Here is an 18,715-nt window from a genome sequence, read left to right as displayed (position 1 = left end):
CTGGGCAACACAGGTGTCCCCCAGAGAGGAGTCCAGGGACTGTGGCAGGTTGAGGCAGTTGTGTGATCCAATGCCTTTATCTAGGAGAGTCCATCCTATGCTGGATTGTTTTAAGGCAATTTTGCCAAGGTAAGAGCCTGCATTTCCCAGAATGCCATTTCTCTTACCATTCTAGGTTAGAGATGGTCAAGGATACATTTGGTAAAATTTGGAAGACAGATGAAAAACAGTCACTAGGACAATTGGTAGGTCAGACAGTGAGAGTCAGTGACCAGCAGATACAGAGGCATCCAACAGACCTAGGAAGTCCTGTTCCTTCTGCACCCTGTGTCCAGTTCATCTTCCCAAATGCTGGCCAACAGCCACCAGGCTGCCCCCAGTGTTTGGCAGTGCACCTGCAGGAGTGGCCCCCACATAGAGGGAACAGCTTCCCCAGAAGCAGGTCTCCTTGGCCTTTTCCCGTACTCCCAGCTCAAGGTTTCACTGCATGGCCTGGCATGCTCTGATCCTCTCATGTCCCTGCCACTCCAGCCTGTCCTGCCCAGACCTCCAGAAGCCCTGGCTATTGACTGGCTCCTTCACCTTCTGACTTCTCTCCTCAAGACCTTGTCTTCCTCAGCTCCTCCCACAGATGCATAGTCTAGTTCTGATAATAAATCTGTTACACTCTCAAACTTGTAGTGGCCCTGTTTTATTGATAATAACCTAATGGAGATTTTCTTACCAGAAGTGGTTTCAAGGAACGATGTATAAGAATGGAATTCTAGAAGTGGATCTCTGATCTGTCTAGATTTGTTGTGGGGAAAGACCCTTAAGGAGAGCACAGACACCTGGAGGAGGTCAGGTGCTGCAGTGACAAGAGGAAGCCTTGAGCCAGGTGTGGTCGCCGTGATAGTGATTCCTCATCAATTTCCAAGACTGACCTCAGCCCAGCATTCAAAGGGATGGGATTTGTTGTACTTAATGCTAGATCTCTGCCAGATTAAAGTAGATGTAGCATGTTCCTACTATTGGGTCATCCACTCACTCATCATTCACTCAACCTCTCGTTCACTCATCCATCCTCTGTGAAATTGGTCTCCCCACATGCCAGGCACCAATGTTGGTAAATGCAGCAGGCACAGCCTTAGCTCTCATGGGCTTAAAAATTGAGTGGAGAGGTTGGGTGTGGTGGCTCAGGCCTGTAATCCCAGCGCTTTGGGAGACCAAGGCAGGTGGATCATGAGGCCAGGAGATTGAGACAATCCTGGCCAACATGGTGAAACATCACCTCTACTAAAAGTACAAAAAAGAATTAGCTGGGCGTGGTGGCGCATGCCTGTAATCCCAGCTACTCGGGAGGCTGAGGCAGGAGAATCACTTGAATTAGAGAGTCAGAGGTTGCAGCGAGCAGAGATCACGCCACTGCACTCCAGCCTGGCCACAGAGTGAGACTCTGTTTCAAAAAAAAAAAAAAAAAAAAAAAAAAAAAAAAAAAAAAATTGAGGGAACCACAAAAATAATCAGAACAAGTATCTGAGAAAGCCCAAGTGTGCTAAACGTTACTAACAGACACATGATTCTACGGGAGCTTATGAGACGACAGTTGATTTCAGCTGGAAGTGAAGGGAGTGCTTCCCACAGGAGGGCTGATGATGCTGAGATCTGAAGCACAGGCAGGAGGTGGCCACTAGACAAAGGAAGGCTCCAGCCCAGGGGAAAGGAAGTGGCCTTTTAAGTCTTTGTGATGGGAAGGAAGGAGTCACAGAAGAGGGGTTCCCCCCATGGCTGCAGTAGAGGGGGCGGGGAGCTGGGGGATGGAGGATGACTGCCCAGATGGGAAAGGTGGGCCACAGGAGAGACCACGTGAGGGTGGGGGCTGGGGTAAAACCTAGAGAGAGGAAGCAACACATTCACCAGGGAGAGACTGGAGTCTAGATGGATGTGAAATACAAATCCTGTTTCATCCTGGGGGCCCCAGACTCAGGATGATGAGTAGAAAAGTAGAAGCTGGGGAAGTCCTGGCCCTACCCAAAAGGGAGAGCTCAGAGGATAGACCAGAGAGAGCAATAAAGGAGACATCCGAGGACCTGGAGCAGTCCAGGCCTGGCTGAGACTGCCTGCAGAGGCACCTGTCATGGAGCGAGGCTCATACTGTCTGGGCCAGTTGGGGCCACTTGGGGTTCCAAGTTTCCTGTTGCAGAAAACTCTGCCCAGGGCATCCCTGAGTCTTGGGTGGGGGAGGAGGGCAGAGCCTCCCTGCTTTCATGTGCGGAGAGGAGACGGCCTTGTAGTGCTGTGGAGTAACTGCTGGCACAAATGTACACAGATGTCTGGGAAGGAGCAGCCGACTCCAGTCTGAGTGGGAAATCCTCTGTGTTTAATCTGGAGACATTGTAGCCACTGGGGACTTCTCCTTTATCAGTAGTACCAGCAGCACCTGAGTAATGAATCAGCCTCAGCCCCATGCCTGGGTCTTGTCGATACCAGTACATGAAGTTATGGTTCATATCCTGGGCACACTGCACTGTCATGCTCTGTCCTGTCTTCAGGACTTGGAATTTTGGGGTCTGAGTGACACCAACATTCACTAGACCTGCAGAGAAGAACAAAGCTGATGCTACAGCCCCAATGGAAAGGGGCTGGGCTTTGAAATCCACGCAAGGGGCCCTGCCCAGGACCCTCCTGCCCACAGGAGAGAAAAGGCCGCACAGCACAGGAGCTCAATGCTCATGGCAGGTGCTACAGGATGGAGGGGTCTTCTGGGCCTGTGCGTTGATAAAAGGGGAACAGGACTCTCAAGGGAGTCATTCTGAGACCTCATTCTCCCTGCCTGGGCTCCAGAGCCTTCCTGTCAGGAGAGGCCACGCCCATTCCCCAGATGGTCAAATTCAAGATAAATGCACCAGTGAACAGCTGAGAATGAGAAGAACACATTCGTCTGAATTGAAACAAGTCTATAAGATTTCATGATCTTTTGCGTCCAGACTTCTGAAACAGTCTAAGTAGGAACCCAGAGGGCCTTTCACTATCTATTCTTTATTCTTTCAAGATTGGCCACTGGCACCTCGAACTGCTGTTGGTATTGACAATAAAATAGGGAACAAAACATCCACAATTTCTGAAATGATGAGTTTTACAGTCTAGAGCGCAAGAGAAGTATCCATTAGTCACACAAAGTCATGGAAAATGACAATGATGTTAAATCTGTGAATACTAATGCATATTATAAGCTGTGAGTATTTATAATAAGGAGGTGCAGCCTAGAAAAACTGTTGAAGGAATGTCTCCCTAGAGATGGTCATAGTTAAACTGAGATTTGGAGAAAGAACACAAAATAAGAGACTTGTGTTGACCCAGAGGATACAGCGTGGAGTGGAATGGCCTTTGTTGGGAGGAGCATGATGCATGAGGAATGGCCTGAACTGACACTTCTGTGGTTGACGTGGAGATGAGGATGCAGAGGAAGGGAGAGAACAGCTGGGAGCAGACATCACATGGAGAAGGCTGAATACTGACATGAGCGTGGTATAGGGAAGAAGGAGTTGTGAAGGCCGTCAGGGAAAAGAACATAGACCTGTGTTGTCAATGCTGTCTGCAAATACACAATTTCAAATGAACCTTCCTTTCTGAGAGCAACTGAGGAACAGGACTTCTGAGGCCAGAGCTGCAGGAGGGGCCTGGAAGAGGGGCTGCATCTACTCACATCACGGTGATGGTCGTTCCCTCGTCCAGCTGAGACTGGCCTGGGGGAAAAGCTCTGCACACAGCAGGGTTTCACACACACAGGGCTGCTCAGAGCTCTGAGGGCCCCAACCTGGGCAGTGTTGGGGAGAGGCCTATGGGACAACATTATCCACTGCCTGAATCACGGTCTTGTGAAGACAAGGCCACCTATATCTTCCACTGAGCTTTGTGTGCAGAGGAAGGTGGCTGTGGGGTGACTGCTGGTGCAAGAGGGCACAGAGGTCTGGGAGAGGCTTCTGACACCAAGGCCACGTATTTGGCTTTGAGAGAAAGTTACAGACCCTCAGGGATTTCTCTGTAGTGCGGGCTGGGACGGATCAGCTGTGCACCAGCTTCGGCTCTTGTTAACTCTCACACATGTAGTCATGGATGACAGTCTCAGGCATCTCTGTGCCACTTCATGTCCTGCATTTGTTCTTTAGTATCTTGCGATCTGGTTGTCCCAGCTTCTGTGAAGTCTATGATAGAAGGAAGTTGAGTGCCCAGTGAGGGACCCAATAATGTAGACCTGAGGTGAAGGCTTAGGCTAGGATGTGGTGGGCCAAGGAAAAGGCTTTACGGGACTCACCTGCCCCTGGGGAGCAAAAGGCCACACCACTGAGGAGCCTGGTGGTCATAGCTGCGTCAGGGAAAAACGGGGAAATTGCGGGGAGGTTTTTCAGCTTGTGTGTTGGGGACATAAATCCTGGATGTTTGTAGAGTCAACTGGTGATGCCACTGTCCCTGCCAGCCAGTGACTCTGCCCTCTGCCTGCTATTCCTCCCTCTACCTGCTGCAACCTTCAACCTACAGTCCAGTCATAAACTTTCACCCATGTGGTCTCTGCTTTTGGCTGTCTTTCTTCTAACAGACAACAGCCTGACAAGGTTCGTGATCATTTCTCCTCTACCTACCTCTCCACCGTCAGCTCCGGGTGTCCACTTTAGGGCTCTTTTTAACAGGCTTCTTCACTGAACATATGTGCTTCCCTCCCATTCCTAGGTCTCTATGTTGTTTTTCACAGGAGATATATTTCAGGTACATTTATTCTTAGTGGTGAAAATCCAAACTTAAATTTTACTAGAATAAATTAAGAAAAACATGTGTAGACATTTATATGAGAAAGCAGTTTTTGTCTACACACAGAATTGTTTTTAGTTTTTGTTGCATTAAAGTAAACTCTTTTGCATCAAAAAACACCATAAAAATGAAAATATAAGCTGCAGACTGGGGAAAGACACAGGGAATGCATGTAAATGATTTTTTTTAATGTGAAATTTAACATTCCTCAAAGTTGCTAATGAAGAAGCCATAGTAATGACTCCTTAAGACAGCTGAGCCTCTACTGCAGCCCTGCAGGTCACTAGAGGACAGTGTGAGGGTTCTGGTTTACTGACCAGGATGCAGAAGGTGATGATGGAGCAGGGGGAATAGGTGGAAAATGTATGGACTAGTTTGTTTCCTACTTCTGATTCTTGCAAGCCAGGAGACACTGGGGAAAATGACTCAATGTCCCTGATCCTTCCATCTGTAAAGGAAGAATAAGAATGTTTGATGTGCAAGATTGTTGAAAACTTTTAAGCTATATAACAAATACAAACAATCAAGCACACGTCTGGGGCTCAGCAGTCACTCTTGTTCTGAAATTACCCAGGAAGTGACAAGCTGCAAGAAGATGCAGCAGAGAAGCAGACACTCTCAGGGCACATGAAATTTGGGCTCTGTTGGTTGGGAGAGCTCTGCGCTCAGTAGGACAGTAGACATGCCTTCCAAACAACTAAAAGCTTCCCTTGAAGGAGTGAAAACTGGGTGGGGCCTGCAGCTCTCAAGTCAGAGCTAAGGCAGGAAGTTTATATACAGAATGTCAGTGACTCTGCCGGGCTGTGCCAAGCTGCTGGCACAGAGATACAGGGCCGAGTCCCCCGCCTCCAAGGCATTCACATTCAGCTCAGAGCTATAGTTAGGGAACTGGTGACCTGAGAATAGATCAGGGAAGTTGCCTCTCTCTCTCTCTTTCTCCTCATAATACTCGAAGATAAACTGGGGCCCCTGACCCAGGGCCTGTTGGTACCAGGACACACTGGTGTGCCCAGAGATAGGAGAGCATCTCAGTGTCACTTGCTGTCCTGTTGTTTTGATCAAATGCCTGGGACTTTGGGTGACTCCACTGTCCACTGAGCCTGTGGGAAAAGGAGACAGAGGGTGAGCACAGGAGACAGCCTGGAGGCCCTCCCCGAGGTAAAGTGGAGGACACAGGGGTGGGAAAGCTGAGAATGGGGCTGCTGTCCAGTGCACAGGACTCACCTGCTCCCAGGAGACAAAGCAGCGCCCAGCAGAGGAGCCCGGGGCCCATGGCACAGTGGGGCAGGCAGCACTGCACCTGATGCAGAGCTTGGTCCTCCTAGGGAAGAGCTGAGTGAGTTCTGCACCTTGATTTTCCTGATGGGAGGGGTATCCTGTGATGTCACTGTCCTGTGTCGTCCTCATGCAGCCTTCCTTAGGCCTAGGGCTCCAGGGACCTTGGACTCTCTACCTTTCCTGCAGAGCCAGAGTGCTGGGTGAGGGCAGAAATTTATCTGATGAGACAGTTGCTCCTCTGCCTTCTCTTCCCCAGCTCCCAGGCTGCCCCATCGCCCCTAGTTCTAAATCCTTGAGGAATCGCCACACTGTCTTCCACAATGGTTGAACTAATTTACACTCCCACCAACAGTGTAAAAGCATTCGTATTTATCCACATCCTCTTCGGCGTCTGTTTTTTCCTGACTTATTAATGATTGCTATTCTAACTGGCGTGAGATGGTATCTCATTGTGGTTTTGATTTGCATTTCTCTGATGACCAGTGATGATGAGCATTTTTTCTGTGTCCGTTGGCTGTATAAATGTCTTCTTTTGAGAAGTCTCTGTTCATATCTTTTGCACATTTTTTGATGGGGTTGTCTTTTTCTTGTAAATTTGATTGAATTCTTTGTAGATTCTGGATATTAGCCCTTTGTCAGATGGGTAGATTGCAAAAATTTTCTCCCATTCTGTAGGTTGCCTGTTCACTCTGATGGAAGTTTCTTTTGCCGTGCAGAAGCTGTTTAGTTTAATTAGATCCCATTTGTCTTTTTTGGCTTTTGTTGCCATTGCTTTTGGTGATTACTCATGAAGTCCTTGCCCATGCCATGTCCTGAATGGTATTGCCTAGGTTTTCTTCTAGGGTTTTTATGGTTTTAGGTCTAACATTTAAGTCTTTAATCCATCTTGAATTAATTTTTGTATGAGGTGTAAGGAAGGGATCCAGTTTCAGCTTTCTACATATGGCTAGCCAGTTTTTCCAGCACCATTGATTAAATAGGGAATCCTTTCCCCACTTCCTGTTTTTGTCAGGTTTGTCAAAGATCAGATGGTTGTAGATATGTGGTGTTATTTATGGGGCCTCTGTTCTGTTCCATTGATCTATATCTCTGTTTTGGTACCAGTACCATGCTGTTTTCGTTATTGTAGCCTTGTAGTATAGTTTGAAGTCAGGCAGTATGATGCCTCCAGCTTTGTTCTTTTTGCTTTGTTCCTGGATATCCTTGTTAACCTTCTGCCTTGTTGATCTGTCTAATATTGACAGTGGGGTGTTAAAGTCTCCCATTATTATTGTGTCGGAATCTATAAGTCTCTTTGTAGGTCTCTAAGGACTTGCTTTATGAATCTGGGTGCTCCTGTATTGGGTGCATATATATTTAGGATAATTAGCTCTTCTTGATGAATTAATCCCTTTATCATTATGTAATGACCTTCTTTGTCTCTTTTTATCTTTGTTGGTTTAAAATCTGTTTTATCAGAGACTACGATTGCAACCCCTGCTTTTTTTGCTTTCCATTTCCTTGGTAGATCTTCCTCCATCCCTTTATTTTGAGCCCATGTGTGTCTCTGCATGAGAGATGGGTCTCCTGAATACAGCACACTGATGGGTCTTGACCGTTTATCCAATTTGCCTGTCTGTGTCTTTTAATTGGGGCATTTAGCCCATTTACATTTAAGGTTAATATTGCTATGTGTGAATTTGATCCTCCCATTATGATGTTTGCTGGTTATTGTGCCTGTTAATTGATGCAGTTCCTTCATAGTATCGATGGTCTTTACAATTTGGCATGTTTTTGCAGTGGCTGATACTGGTTGTTTCTTTCCATGTTTAGTGCTTCCTTCAGGAGCTCTTGTAAGGCAGGCCCTGGTGGTGACAAAATCTCTCAGCATTTTCTTGTCTGTAAAGGATTTTATTTCTCCTTTAATTATTAAGCTTAGTTTGGCTGGATATGAAATTCTGGGTTGAAAATTCTTTTCTTTAAGAATGTTGAATATTAGCCCCCACTCTCTTCTGGCTTGTAGAGTTTCTGCCAAGAGATCTGCTATTAGTCTGATGGGCTTCCCCTTTTGGGTATCAAGACCTTTCTCTCTTGCTGCCCTTAACACTTTTTCCTTCATTTCAACCTTGGTGAATCTGACAATTATGTGTCTCAGCATTGCTCTTCTCAAGGAGTATCTTTGTGGTGTTCTCTGTATTTCCTGAATTTGAATGTTGGCCTGTCTTGCTAGGTTGAGGAAGTTCTCCTGGATAATATCCTGAAGAGTGTTTTCCAACTTAGTTCCATTCTCCCCATCACTTTCAGGTACACCAGTCAAACGTAGATTTGGTCTTTTCTCATAGTCCCATATTTCTTGGAGGCTTTGTTCATTTCTTTTTACTCTTTTTCCTCTAACCTTGTCTTCTCACTCTATTTCATTAATTTGATCTTCAATTATTGATACACTTTCTTCCACTTCATCGAATCAGCTACTGATGCTTGTGCATTCATCACGAAGTTCTTGTGCCATGATTTTCAGCTCCATCAGGTCATTTAAGGTCTTCTTTACACTGTTTATTCTAGCTAACCATTCATCTAACCTTTTTTCAAGGTTTTTAGCTTCCTTGCGATGGGTTCGAACATCTTCCTTTAGCTCAGAAAGTTTGTTATTATCAACCTTCTGAAGCCTACTTCTGTCAGCTTCTGAAAGTCATTCTCCATCCAACTTTGTTCTGTTGCTGGCAAGGACCTGTGATCCTTTGGAGTAGAAGAGGTTCTCTGACTTTTATAATTTTCAGCTTTTCTTCTCTGGTTTCTCCCCATCTTTTTGGTGTTATCTACCTTTGGTCTTTGATGTTGGTGACCTACAGATAGAATTTTGGTGTAGATGACTTTTTTGTTGATGTTGATGCTATTTCTTTCTGTTTGTTAGTTTTCCTTCTAACAGTCATGTCCCTCAGCTGCAGGTCTGTTGGAGATTGCGGAGTTCCACTCCAGACACTGTTTGACTGGGTATCACCAGTGGAGGCTGCAGAACAGCAAATATTGCAGAACAGCAAAAATTGCTGCCTGATCCTTCCTCTGGAAGCTTTGTCCCAGAGAGGCAGCCACTTATATGAGGTGTCTGTCAGCCCCTACTGGGAGGTGTCTCCCAGTTAGGCTACACAGGGGTCAGGGACCCACTTGAGGAGGCAGTCTGTCCATTCTCAGAGCTCAAATGCTGTGCTGGGAGAACCACTGCTCCTTTAGAGCTGTCAGACAGAGACATTTAAGTCTGCAAAAGTTGTCTGATGCCTTTTGCTCAGCTATGCCCTGCCCATAGAGGTGGAGTCTAAAGTCTGTAGGCCTTGTTGAGCTGCAGTGGGCTCTGCCCAGTTCGTGCTTGCTGGCTGCTTTGTTTACCTACTAAAGCCTCAGCAATGGCGGACACCCTTTCCCAAGCCAGGCTACAGCCTCACAGATGGATCTCAGACTGTCGCTAGCAGAGAGCAAGGCTCCATGGGTATGGGACCTGCTGAACCAGGCACGGAAGAGAGTCACCATGTCTGTCAGTTGCTAAGACCTTGGGAAAAGCATAGTATTTGGGCAGGAGTGTCCCGTTTTTCCAGGTAGTCTTTCATGGCTTCCCTTGGCTAGGAAAGGGGAATCTCCTAACCCCATGTGCTTCCCAGGTAAGGCGACACTCAGCCCTGCTTCAGATCACCCTCCGTGGGCTTCATCCACTGTCGAACCAGCCCCAGTGAGATGAACTAGGTACCTTACTTGGAAATGCAGAAAGCACCCAATTCTGCATCGATCATCATGAGAGCTGCAGAACAGAGCTGTTCCTATTTGGTCATCTTGGAACGTCCTCCATCCTTTTAATCAAAAGTTCATTCCCAAGATAACTAATTCACTCCCACAATAAGGGCATTAATCTCTTTCTGAGGGCAGATCCCTCATGACCTAGTCATAACAGTCCCAACTCCCTATACCATTACATTGACAAAGTTCAACATGAGATTTGTAGGGGACAGGCAAGCATAGCACACACATCTACACCGTGAGTCAGTATTTCTACTCTTAAGTCTATACCAAAAAAAAAAAAAAAAAAAAAAAAAAAGCGTATGTCCACAAGAAAAAATTCCACAAGAATGTTCACAACAACTTTATTCATAATAGTTGAAGACAGGAGTAACATGGATCTCCATCAACAGGAGCATGGATCAACAAGTTGTGGTACATTTATGCAATGGCATATTAATCATAAGAAAGAGTGACCTACTGAAACAACAATATGAATACACTTCAGACATACTAATTTTGTAGGGAAATAACTCAATAAAAATGTTACATGATTCCATTTATATGAAGTTCAAGAATAAACAAAGCTAGTCAATGATGATAAAAATAAAAAAAGTTTTTATCTCTGGGATAGAAATTGATTGGAAAAGAGCATGAGGACACTTTCCTGAGTGATGGAAAATTTTTTTAAAATCGTTTCAGTTACTGTTGCACTGGCATATGCATTTATCAAAATGTACCAGGATGTCCTTCTATTAATATTTGTGTTTTACTCTGTATTAGTTACACCTCAATAAAATGTATTACTAAAAATTAAACTGCTAAATTGCATAAAAGATGGGAGTCATTTACAAATATATGCTTGTATTCTGTACAGCCAGTTTAAAAATGAATCACACAAAAATAAGAAAAAACAGGAACAAACATATCTGTGTAAGATATGGAGAATGTGAGAAGTGCTTGGTGACTGAAATAGGGAACATTGAAATTTGACATAAAAATAAGCACAACTGACGAGTGGGCTGAAAAACAACTGAGGATCAATATCAAGGAAAGCTGTAGATAAACAAAAGCTTTCTAAAAATATCTTCATATGCTGTTAAAAATCATTCTGAGATTCATGAGCTACTATAAATTTCACAGCTTGGGGAATTGGGCATTCATCAGGCTCACCATTGAGCCTTTCATTTTGGCTTTCAACAAATTGGCCAATTGGTGAATTGACTTTTTTCACAGCAAGCAGCCCCCTCCCCACTTTGTGAGTGGGGTCCTGGGTGACCCAGCACTCCCCGTTTGGCAGCCTCACAGAAAGGGTTGGGCACAGCACAGACACACCGGGTTCCCTCTACGTGGGTTTGCACTCCCTGTGAAGCCCATCTATGGACCCACCAGTCCTGCAGTTAATGGATCCCAACTAAAGAAACCTTGCCTCTAGGTGTCCGCTTTACCTATAAGTGCTAAAGAAGGATACAGGCTGGAGAAAAATAAAATGTTTGTTCAATATTATTCTGTAATATTTTACAAGAAAATCAATTGAGGAGCTCCTGGATTTTAAACCTAGCCAAAGTCATGATAATAACTGAATTCCTTCCTTAGTCTACCCTGAGAGGACTCAAACACTGCTCTATGCCCACAAATACTTACTAGAGACTTATTTATAGTCTCTTTTCGATGATTCTACTAGTCGATTATCTTCAGGTCTAATGGCACAGTTTGGTGCATCTACTAACATTTTCCTTCAGTAGTTTGTTAGGTGTTTTAGAACTTGTTATCAATATTTTTTGTCCTCCAGAGAACATGTGCTTGGTGTCCAATGGAATCTAAGCCAAGGTGATGTTTTCAGTATAACTTATAAACTTGTAGAATCCCAGATCACTCAAGTAGGTTAAACTTATTGCCTGGCGAGACCTTCAGGGAAGATAAGGTGCAGCAGAGATGCACTGGGTTCAAGGCACAGCCCACCCCTATATTTCCCCTGTTACTCTAAGGCAGTTGTTCCTCTGCACCTGCCCCTTACACCAAGACTGCCCAGCCAAAATTCATCAACTGTAGATCTCATTACAGATTAGAGGGACTTCCCACCTCTTGCATAGCTGTAGGTAGTCTAGCAATAACTGAAAACTACTGCATCATCTACATAATATTGGATCCAGGCCCTAATTTTTCTTAACTCTTTCCCTCCTAGGCTGCTCTCCCAGACTCCCCAGAGCCCTTTAGATCCCAGTGGACCACAGTGCCATCTTGTGGTCAATAAGTGAAGTTTCGTCATTGTTTCTTCTGCAATGGCCCAAGGAATGCTGGGAAGTGTCTGCAGAGAGAACTGACAGAATATTCCAGAAGCGCCATCCTGCAGATTTCATGAGCAGCTCCCCTAAACCCTCATCCCAACACTAGTTCTAACCCTGATTATTTCATTGAGTTAGCAATATTAATATCGCATCCTCATTCTGAATAACTCTCATCACATAGCTCCAGTTATAGCCTAACTTTTTCTCCCTTAAAACTACCATATAAAGAAAGAGGAACAGAATGAGAGGAATGAGAGAAAATAATATTTGGTTCAAAATAGGAAGAAAACACAGATGTTGAAATATAGAGAGATTTTTTAATCTGAATCACTAAAAATAATCAAAAATGCCCTCAAAAATTGACAATGTTACCCCAAAAGTATAGACGAGCAAAAGATGAAATCAAATGTCCATTAATAAAAAGTAAAATTGAAATATATAAAACGAGACCTCTTACAAGGCAATAAGCAATGGTGGAGGAAGCAGAACCTAATGCACAAAATAAGGATGGACATAAGTAAGACCAGCAAAGTGGCTGCTACAGGAAATGATCAACTTGTGCAATGCACATCCACTGATGTGAGCAGCAAAGAGGGAAGAGATGATTCTGGGAGAGGCAGAGGGGCAGCAGGAGATGAGGACACGCTGGTGCAAAATAGTATCATAAGGAAGCAAATTAGCCAGGGGACTGTGGATTAGAGGACTTTGCTTTCTCCTGTCTCTTGTGACATCTGAACCAGACCATTTTCCTTTCCAACAATTTGCTCCTGCACCCTGAGTTAGAAGCCCCTGGGATTTGCTCCTCCTCAGGTTTCCATGGATGAACTCCCTCTCCCTTCTTGTTGAGCATGGTCTGAAGGAGAGGTCATTTCTCCCTCCCCTTCAATCCCACAGTACTGGGGATTGGCATAGATCTGTCAATTGGCATTGACCTCTCTTCGCATGCTCATATGCCCCCTAACTGTGCCTTTTTTTTCCACTAGACAGAAAATTAGATGTGGTCAATAAAACTTAACACCTTTATCATAGGATGCACAAGTGACTGCTACACAAATCATTGTGGTTTTCACTGCCTTGGGTTATATCTGAACAGTAAAAAAAGACACAATTTCTTAATGTGACTTAACCACAAAAACCTTCCCAAGTCCCAAAAGCAATACAACTACAAGGGATTCCTCTCCTAACTGGTGAGATGGCAAAATAAAACAAACAAACAAAAAATAAAGAAAAATTTGTCAAACATTTTAAAGGAGAGCCAGAATCCCATTCCCTCTTATACAAAAATCATTATATGACCTTCCTCTGCCTAACATACAGGCAGAGCCATTCCCCTGCCCTGCACCTGGCAGGAAAGCCCTGCTGGAGTCTGTGGGGAGCTGGCGAGGATGAGCCTTGGTGACTCTGCCCCCAGAGCAGAGATCCTCAGGGAACTCTGGACAACTTCCAGGGACTGAGATGGAGAGTGGCCATACTCGGTCTTGGAGAGGAGAATACTTAGGGTGTGATCCTTCTGACTTCTCAGCCTGAAATAAAAGCAGAGTCATTCCTGACTGGGGTGAAGCTGCTTAGTTTCCAGAGCAAAATAGTCCTTGTTCCAGGGTCTGTTGTTGCCACAGAAGAATAGTGGAGCTGTAAGTGGTTCACAACCTAGAGTTGCTGCTTGGCCATCTCTGTTCCCAATGACTCCAGTATCTGAATATTCCATCCTAAGAAAGAGAACTTGTAAATAATGAACTGGTTCAGCCATACCTTTAGTGATATTCAAAGTACTTGTTATGTTCTGAGCTGGCATGCTTGTAAGAGACACAGAGCTACATAACAAGAGATATTGGAGGTTGAATAGAAATAAGAACAATTGAGGCCCGCTTAGATAATGGCTTCTAGGAGCAAGAGTAGAGGGGAGGTGAATTCTGACCCCTTTTGGCCCCACAAGACATGGCATGACAGGGACATCAGAAAATACTCCAGTGATGTGCTGCTAAACTGGGTGTCTGCGAAGGTGGGGGCATGGCTGGTAGCATTTGCTAATTTCTGTGGTACCAGCATCCCCACCATGGCAGATTTCAAGCGGCCAACATGGCTTCACTGCTGGGGAGCTGGGAAGAGTACGCCTATTTGGCTCTTCTGAGTCATACAAGCTGGGTCCAGCACATCCCTAGACTCAAGAGCAAATCTTTCAAAGTTCTTCAATGCTTCCTACTCAACACACTAAAAACGAGGCAACATCAACTATAGCACACCTCCTTATTTTCATGATAGGATCAGAGTGTGTGATCTGGGGTCTTGGAATAAACAAAGGGACAGTTGTGCAAAGAGAGGATTTCTGGCTCCTCTGAAGCTGCTGAGATCACAGAGCAAAGAGTTAACGCTGGTTGGTTGGAAAGCTGCTAGCCTTTGACTTCAGGTAATTTCAATGAAATGTTTCTCCTGCTTAACTTAAGACAACAGAATGATTTCATCCGAGCAGAAACCCTATTCCTTCCTATCTGATCATTAGTAACATCTGCCCTTTGCTCCTCTTGCGTGTTCATTCTCAGTATAAATTGGAAGCCCTGCTCGCTTTGTTTCATGTTCTTGCAGCACCGTTTAGAACTGTGGACTAAACTGTTCAGCCTCAGCTTGTCCACTGTTAGGACCAGGTGTCTCAGGAGTCATGTGGAGGAAGGTGGCAGCAGTTAGAGAGAAGGTTTAGGAAGACAGGGAATTCCCATCTGTGCCCTGGCCTTACTCAGTCACAGGAGACACAGGGCACCTGAGCAAGGAGTGTTTTCAGGATGGCACAATAAAAAAAATGGGTCCAGAGCAACTCCCTCCCAAAGACCATGATTCTCTGGGGAAAGAAATTTGGTGTCTGTACCACGACGATTTCTGATCAGTGAATTTGGAAGGGCTATGATGCCCCTCCTAGCTATGAAAGACTCAGGGCACCTCTATCATGACTGCGTCTGGGACACTAAGTCCCAGACTTGGAGAAGTGGTCTGTCACCGAGGACTCTCAGAAACCCATGATCCGTAATCCCATGAGCTCTGACCAGTGCATTCGCTTTCACAGATACAAACTGCAGCATCACCCACAGACAGGTGGAAGAGTCTATTGCAATATAATCACCGTACTTCTATTTATAACAAGTACTATATAACAATATATAATATGAGAAATAAAAAGGAATAGAATCAATATTATAAATGAAACACTTCTTGAGTTAAGGGCCTCAGGCAAATTATTTCAAATCAGATGAGTTGGACAACAATGAAAACACTCAGAGTCTAGAAATTAGATTTCCTGAGGGAATCAAGGTAAACAGACAGCGGTGGTGAATGCATGCTTCTGTCTATCAGGACAGCAGCAATGGCAAATGGAAACAAAATAAAGGATACACATGGCTTAAAGTAGGTAGATGAAATGAAGTCTTACTGTTATCATGATTGTATTTATCAAGTAAGGACCAACAATTTGCAAAGACCTGTATTTTAAACAGGAAGAGAGGTTTGATATTTTGTTGCAGAAAACTTCCAAGGTGACAGGGATAGAGGCTTCAGAAGAAAGATGTTCCTGGGATGTAGCCTCAGACCTTCCAGATGCCTCAACATACGCATGAGAAAAGCATGTTTCCTGCTTTTGACAACCTCAAGTATGTGGGCAGCACCGCAGCCTCCAAGACCTGTAGAAGATGCATGTCTGCCCTGAAGGCCGAGGCTAAGACACCCACTCCTTGCTTGAAGAAGTGAGCTGGTTCCGAGGACTCCTAGAGTGCAGTGGGCCGTGATTGTTTTCACCACCTACATTTGCAGTCACTGTGTTTCAGAAATGAATCTGTGGTCTCTTTCTACCTAATGGACAGCCGATGTCCAAATCTACTCCTTTCCCATGAAAAATGAGGATGAAAGAGAGGCCTCTGCTAAGGGTCTCTAGTAGCTGCAAGGAGAGAGAAGGACGAGGTTTGTGAACAGGAAGGAGACGACCGTGCCACGCTGTGGCTAAGCTGCTGGCACAGAGAAACACGGCCGAGTCCCCCTGCTCTGTGCGCTGGATCTTCAGAGTGGAGACGGATCCCTCAGTCCTCTCTGCAGAGAAGCGATCACTGGGCAGCCCTGATTTGTCTGGTTGAGCATCATTCTGGAAGTAAGTCAGAAGCTCTGGCCCCTGTCCCAGAGTCCGTCGGTACCAATAAAGGGCTACATGACCCGAAATTGGATCACACCTGAGAGCTACATCCTGTCCCCTCTTTGTGACTTTGTACCTCGGGGACTGGGAGACTCCAGCACCTGTGTGATCTGTGGAAACAGATTTTGGCAACAGAATAAGGAAAACATTTGTTGTCATCACACACACACACACACACACACACACACACACACACACGCACACACACGCCTACACACAGAAAATAAATGAAACTACTTTGTGTTCTGAGGACTTACCTGTCCCTAGGAAACCCAGGACCACCCAGTAGAGGAGCCTGGTGCCCATGGCAGGGTCAGGCCAGGACAGGGGCGTTACCAGATCAGTGTCACTGTGAGCAGGAGCAGAGGATGACGGACGTCCTTGTCCCCACAGGGCAGTTCCCACAGTGACATCACTTCCTCTCTCAATCCCCAGGACCTCAGTGTCACAGCATTTATATTAGAACACACTTGGGTGACGCTTTAAATATTTATAACCTCCGTTTTAACATCAATGCACGGCTCATCACTTCGGGCTCCAGAGCTGTCTGGACCTGGAAGCCTCACGCTGCATCTCTGAGTTCATCTTCTCATCCTACAGCTGCTCTTCTGTCTGCTGGTCATGTCCTGTAGGATGCACCAACACTGCCCCCAACATAGGGCACAAAGGGGTGAGCTCATTGTCTTTCCTCCAAGTCAGGGTCCCCTCTGCCATCCCCTTTCATGCCCTAGCCTCCTCCATTCCCCCAGTCACACGTGCCCAACAGGGCTGCCCCATCACATGGGTTCCCTCATGAACTGCCCTCATGCCTTTCTTCTGGGATCATTTACCACCTTTGTTAACTGTAATTCAGAAAAGATACTTGGGTAGAAACTCACAGCGGTCTTTTTTCATATTCCACTTATAAAAGTTGTTTTTAATCAATGTCATCTTAAAAGAAGGAGAATGACAATTGAGCTAATGGTTATTTTTAACCACTATCTTACTTTCGTTTTCCATCTATTCCTATGGGAGGTATTTCTCTTTTCTTTCTGACTGCTTTCAAAATCTTCTCTTTGTCCCTCAGGTTCTACAATTTCCCTATGACTTGACTATTTGTCTTACTTGAGATTCATTTTGATTCTGGAAACTCTGAATTTGGTTCCTTAAACACCTCTAAAGAATTGTCAGCTAACATCTCATAAATATCACCCCATAGCTTTCTACCTATTTTATCTGTTTGGAACTGCAATCATATGCAAGAAAAAATGGGAAATTATGAAAAATATGCATACTATAAGGTATGGGAAATATCCATTTTTTTCTTCCCTATTCTTAACGTCTTTTGTATTTCACTTTTAATTTTCTGTGCTGCATTCTAGATCACTCCTGCAGATCCATCTTTGACATCACTAAAAATCTCTTTAGGAGGAGCTGATCAACTGTTTGACTTTCCATTTTGTTTTCAGTGATTGTATGCGGCATTTCTAGACATATTATTTGACAATTTTTATGAAAGTTACTTGATGGTTTCATACATTCTCTTTTTCCTTGTTTCAGTTTCCCCTCATGTTCATTTAAATGTAGCTCTTCAAACTTTCATATCTCATAATGCCAAAATTTCGAGTCTTTGGGTTTGCACTTCAAAAATTGTTTGTTGGTGTTGACTTTTCCTCATGGCTATCTCCTAATATTCTTCACGTTGGGAATATATTTGTTTGATGGTGGTCTGTGACATTCCAGAGAGGCCCGGACTGAGAGTGAACAACACAAAGAGTCTGTCATGGTTACAGGCATCTCTAGTCTAACTCGCAAATGTATGGGGCCAGGAACTGTCTGCTGCACTCCGGGCTGCCAAATACACCCACAACATAAGTTGGTAGAGTCAAAAATGCTCTCTGGACAGTCCCAATGAAAGATTCCGAATAGAATTCAAATTTTCTAATTCTCTTTAGAAAAACTCTTTTTATAAATAAATCCCATTAAGCCATGTAGTCATCATGACATTTTCTTCCAAGGGGAAATTACATATATTTATATGTACATATATGTATGAGTGTGTGTATATATACACATATATATGCATCTCTGTGTGTGTGCATTTGTATGAATTTGTGTGTGCATACATATACACACACACACATATATATACACATATATATTTATTATAAAAATGACCAAACCTATGGATATGCCTTCTTCTTTCCTTTTTTTTTCTGAAACCCAAAACTTATAAAAATAACATAGATATCAGAATTATATTATATTTGTAGACTTGACACTATTTTTTTTTTAGTCAGAGTCTTGCTATGTTGCCCAGGTTGCAGTGCAGTGGCATCATCTTGGCTCACTGCCACCTCCACCTCTGAGGTTCAAGTGATTCTCCTGGCCCAGCCTCCCAAGTAGCTGGGACTACAGGCACTCACCACCACACCTGGCTAATCTTTTTATATTTTTAGTAGAGACAGGATTTCACCAT

General features: G+C 44.5%; 1 gene segment (V, D, J or C); it reads right to left on the bottom strand.

Moving 5' to 3' along the window:
• Positions 1-10,155: 10,155 nt before the first annotated feature.
• On the bottom strand, positions 10,156-16,610 carry LOC135969797 (T cell receptor beta variable 7-8-like). The segment is given in 2 exon segments: positions 10,156-16,367; positions 16,515-16,610. Coding segments are annotated over 2 exon segments (522 nt in total).
• Between the last annotated feature and the right edge of the window lie 2,105 nt (positions 16,611-18,715).

The sequence above is a fragment of the Macaca fascicularis genome, chromosome 3 (assembly GCF_037993035.2).
Source record: "Macaca fascicularis isolate 582-1 chromosome 3, T2T-MFA8v1.1".
NCBI lineage: Eukaryota > Metazoa > Chordata > Mammalia > Primates > Cercopithecidae > Macaca > Macaca fascicularis.
Note: the sequence above shows the minus strand (reverse complement) of the source record. Positions and strands in the feature narration are given on the sequence as shown.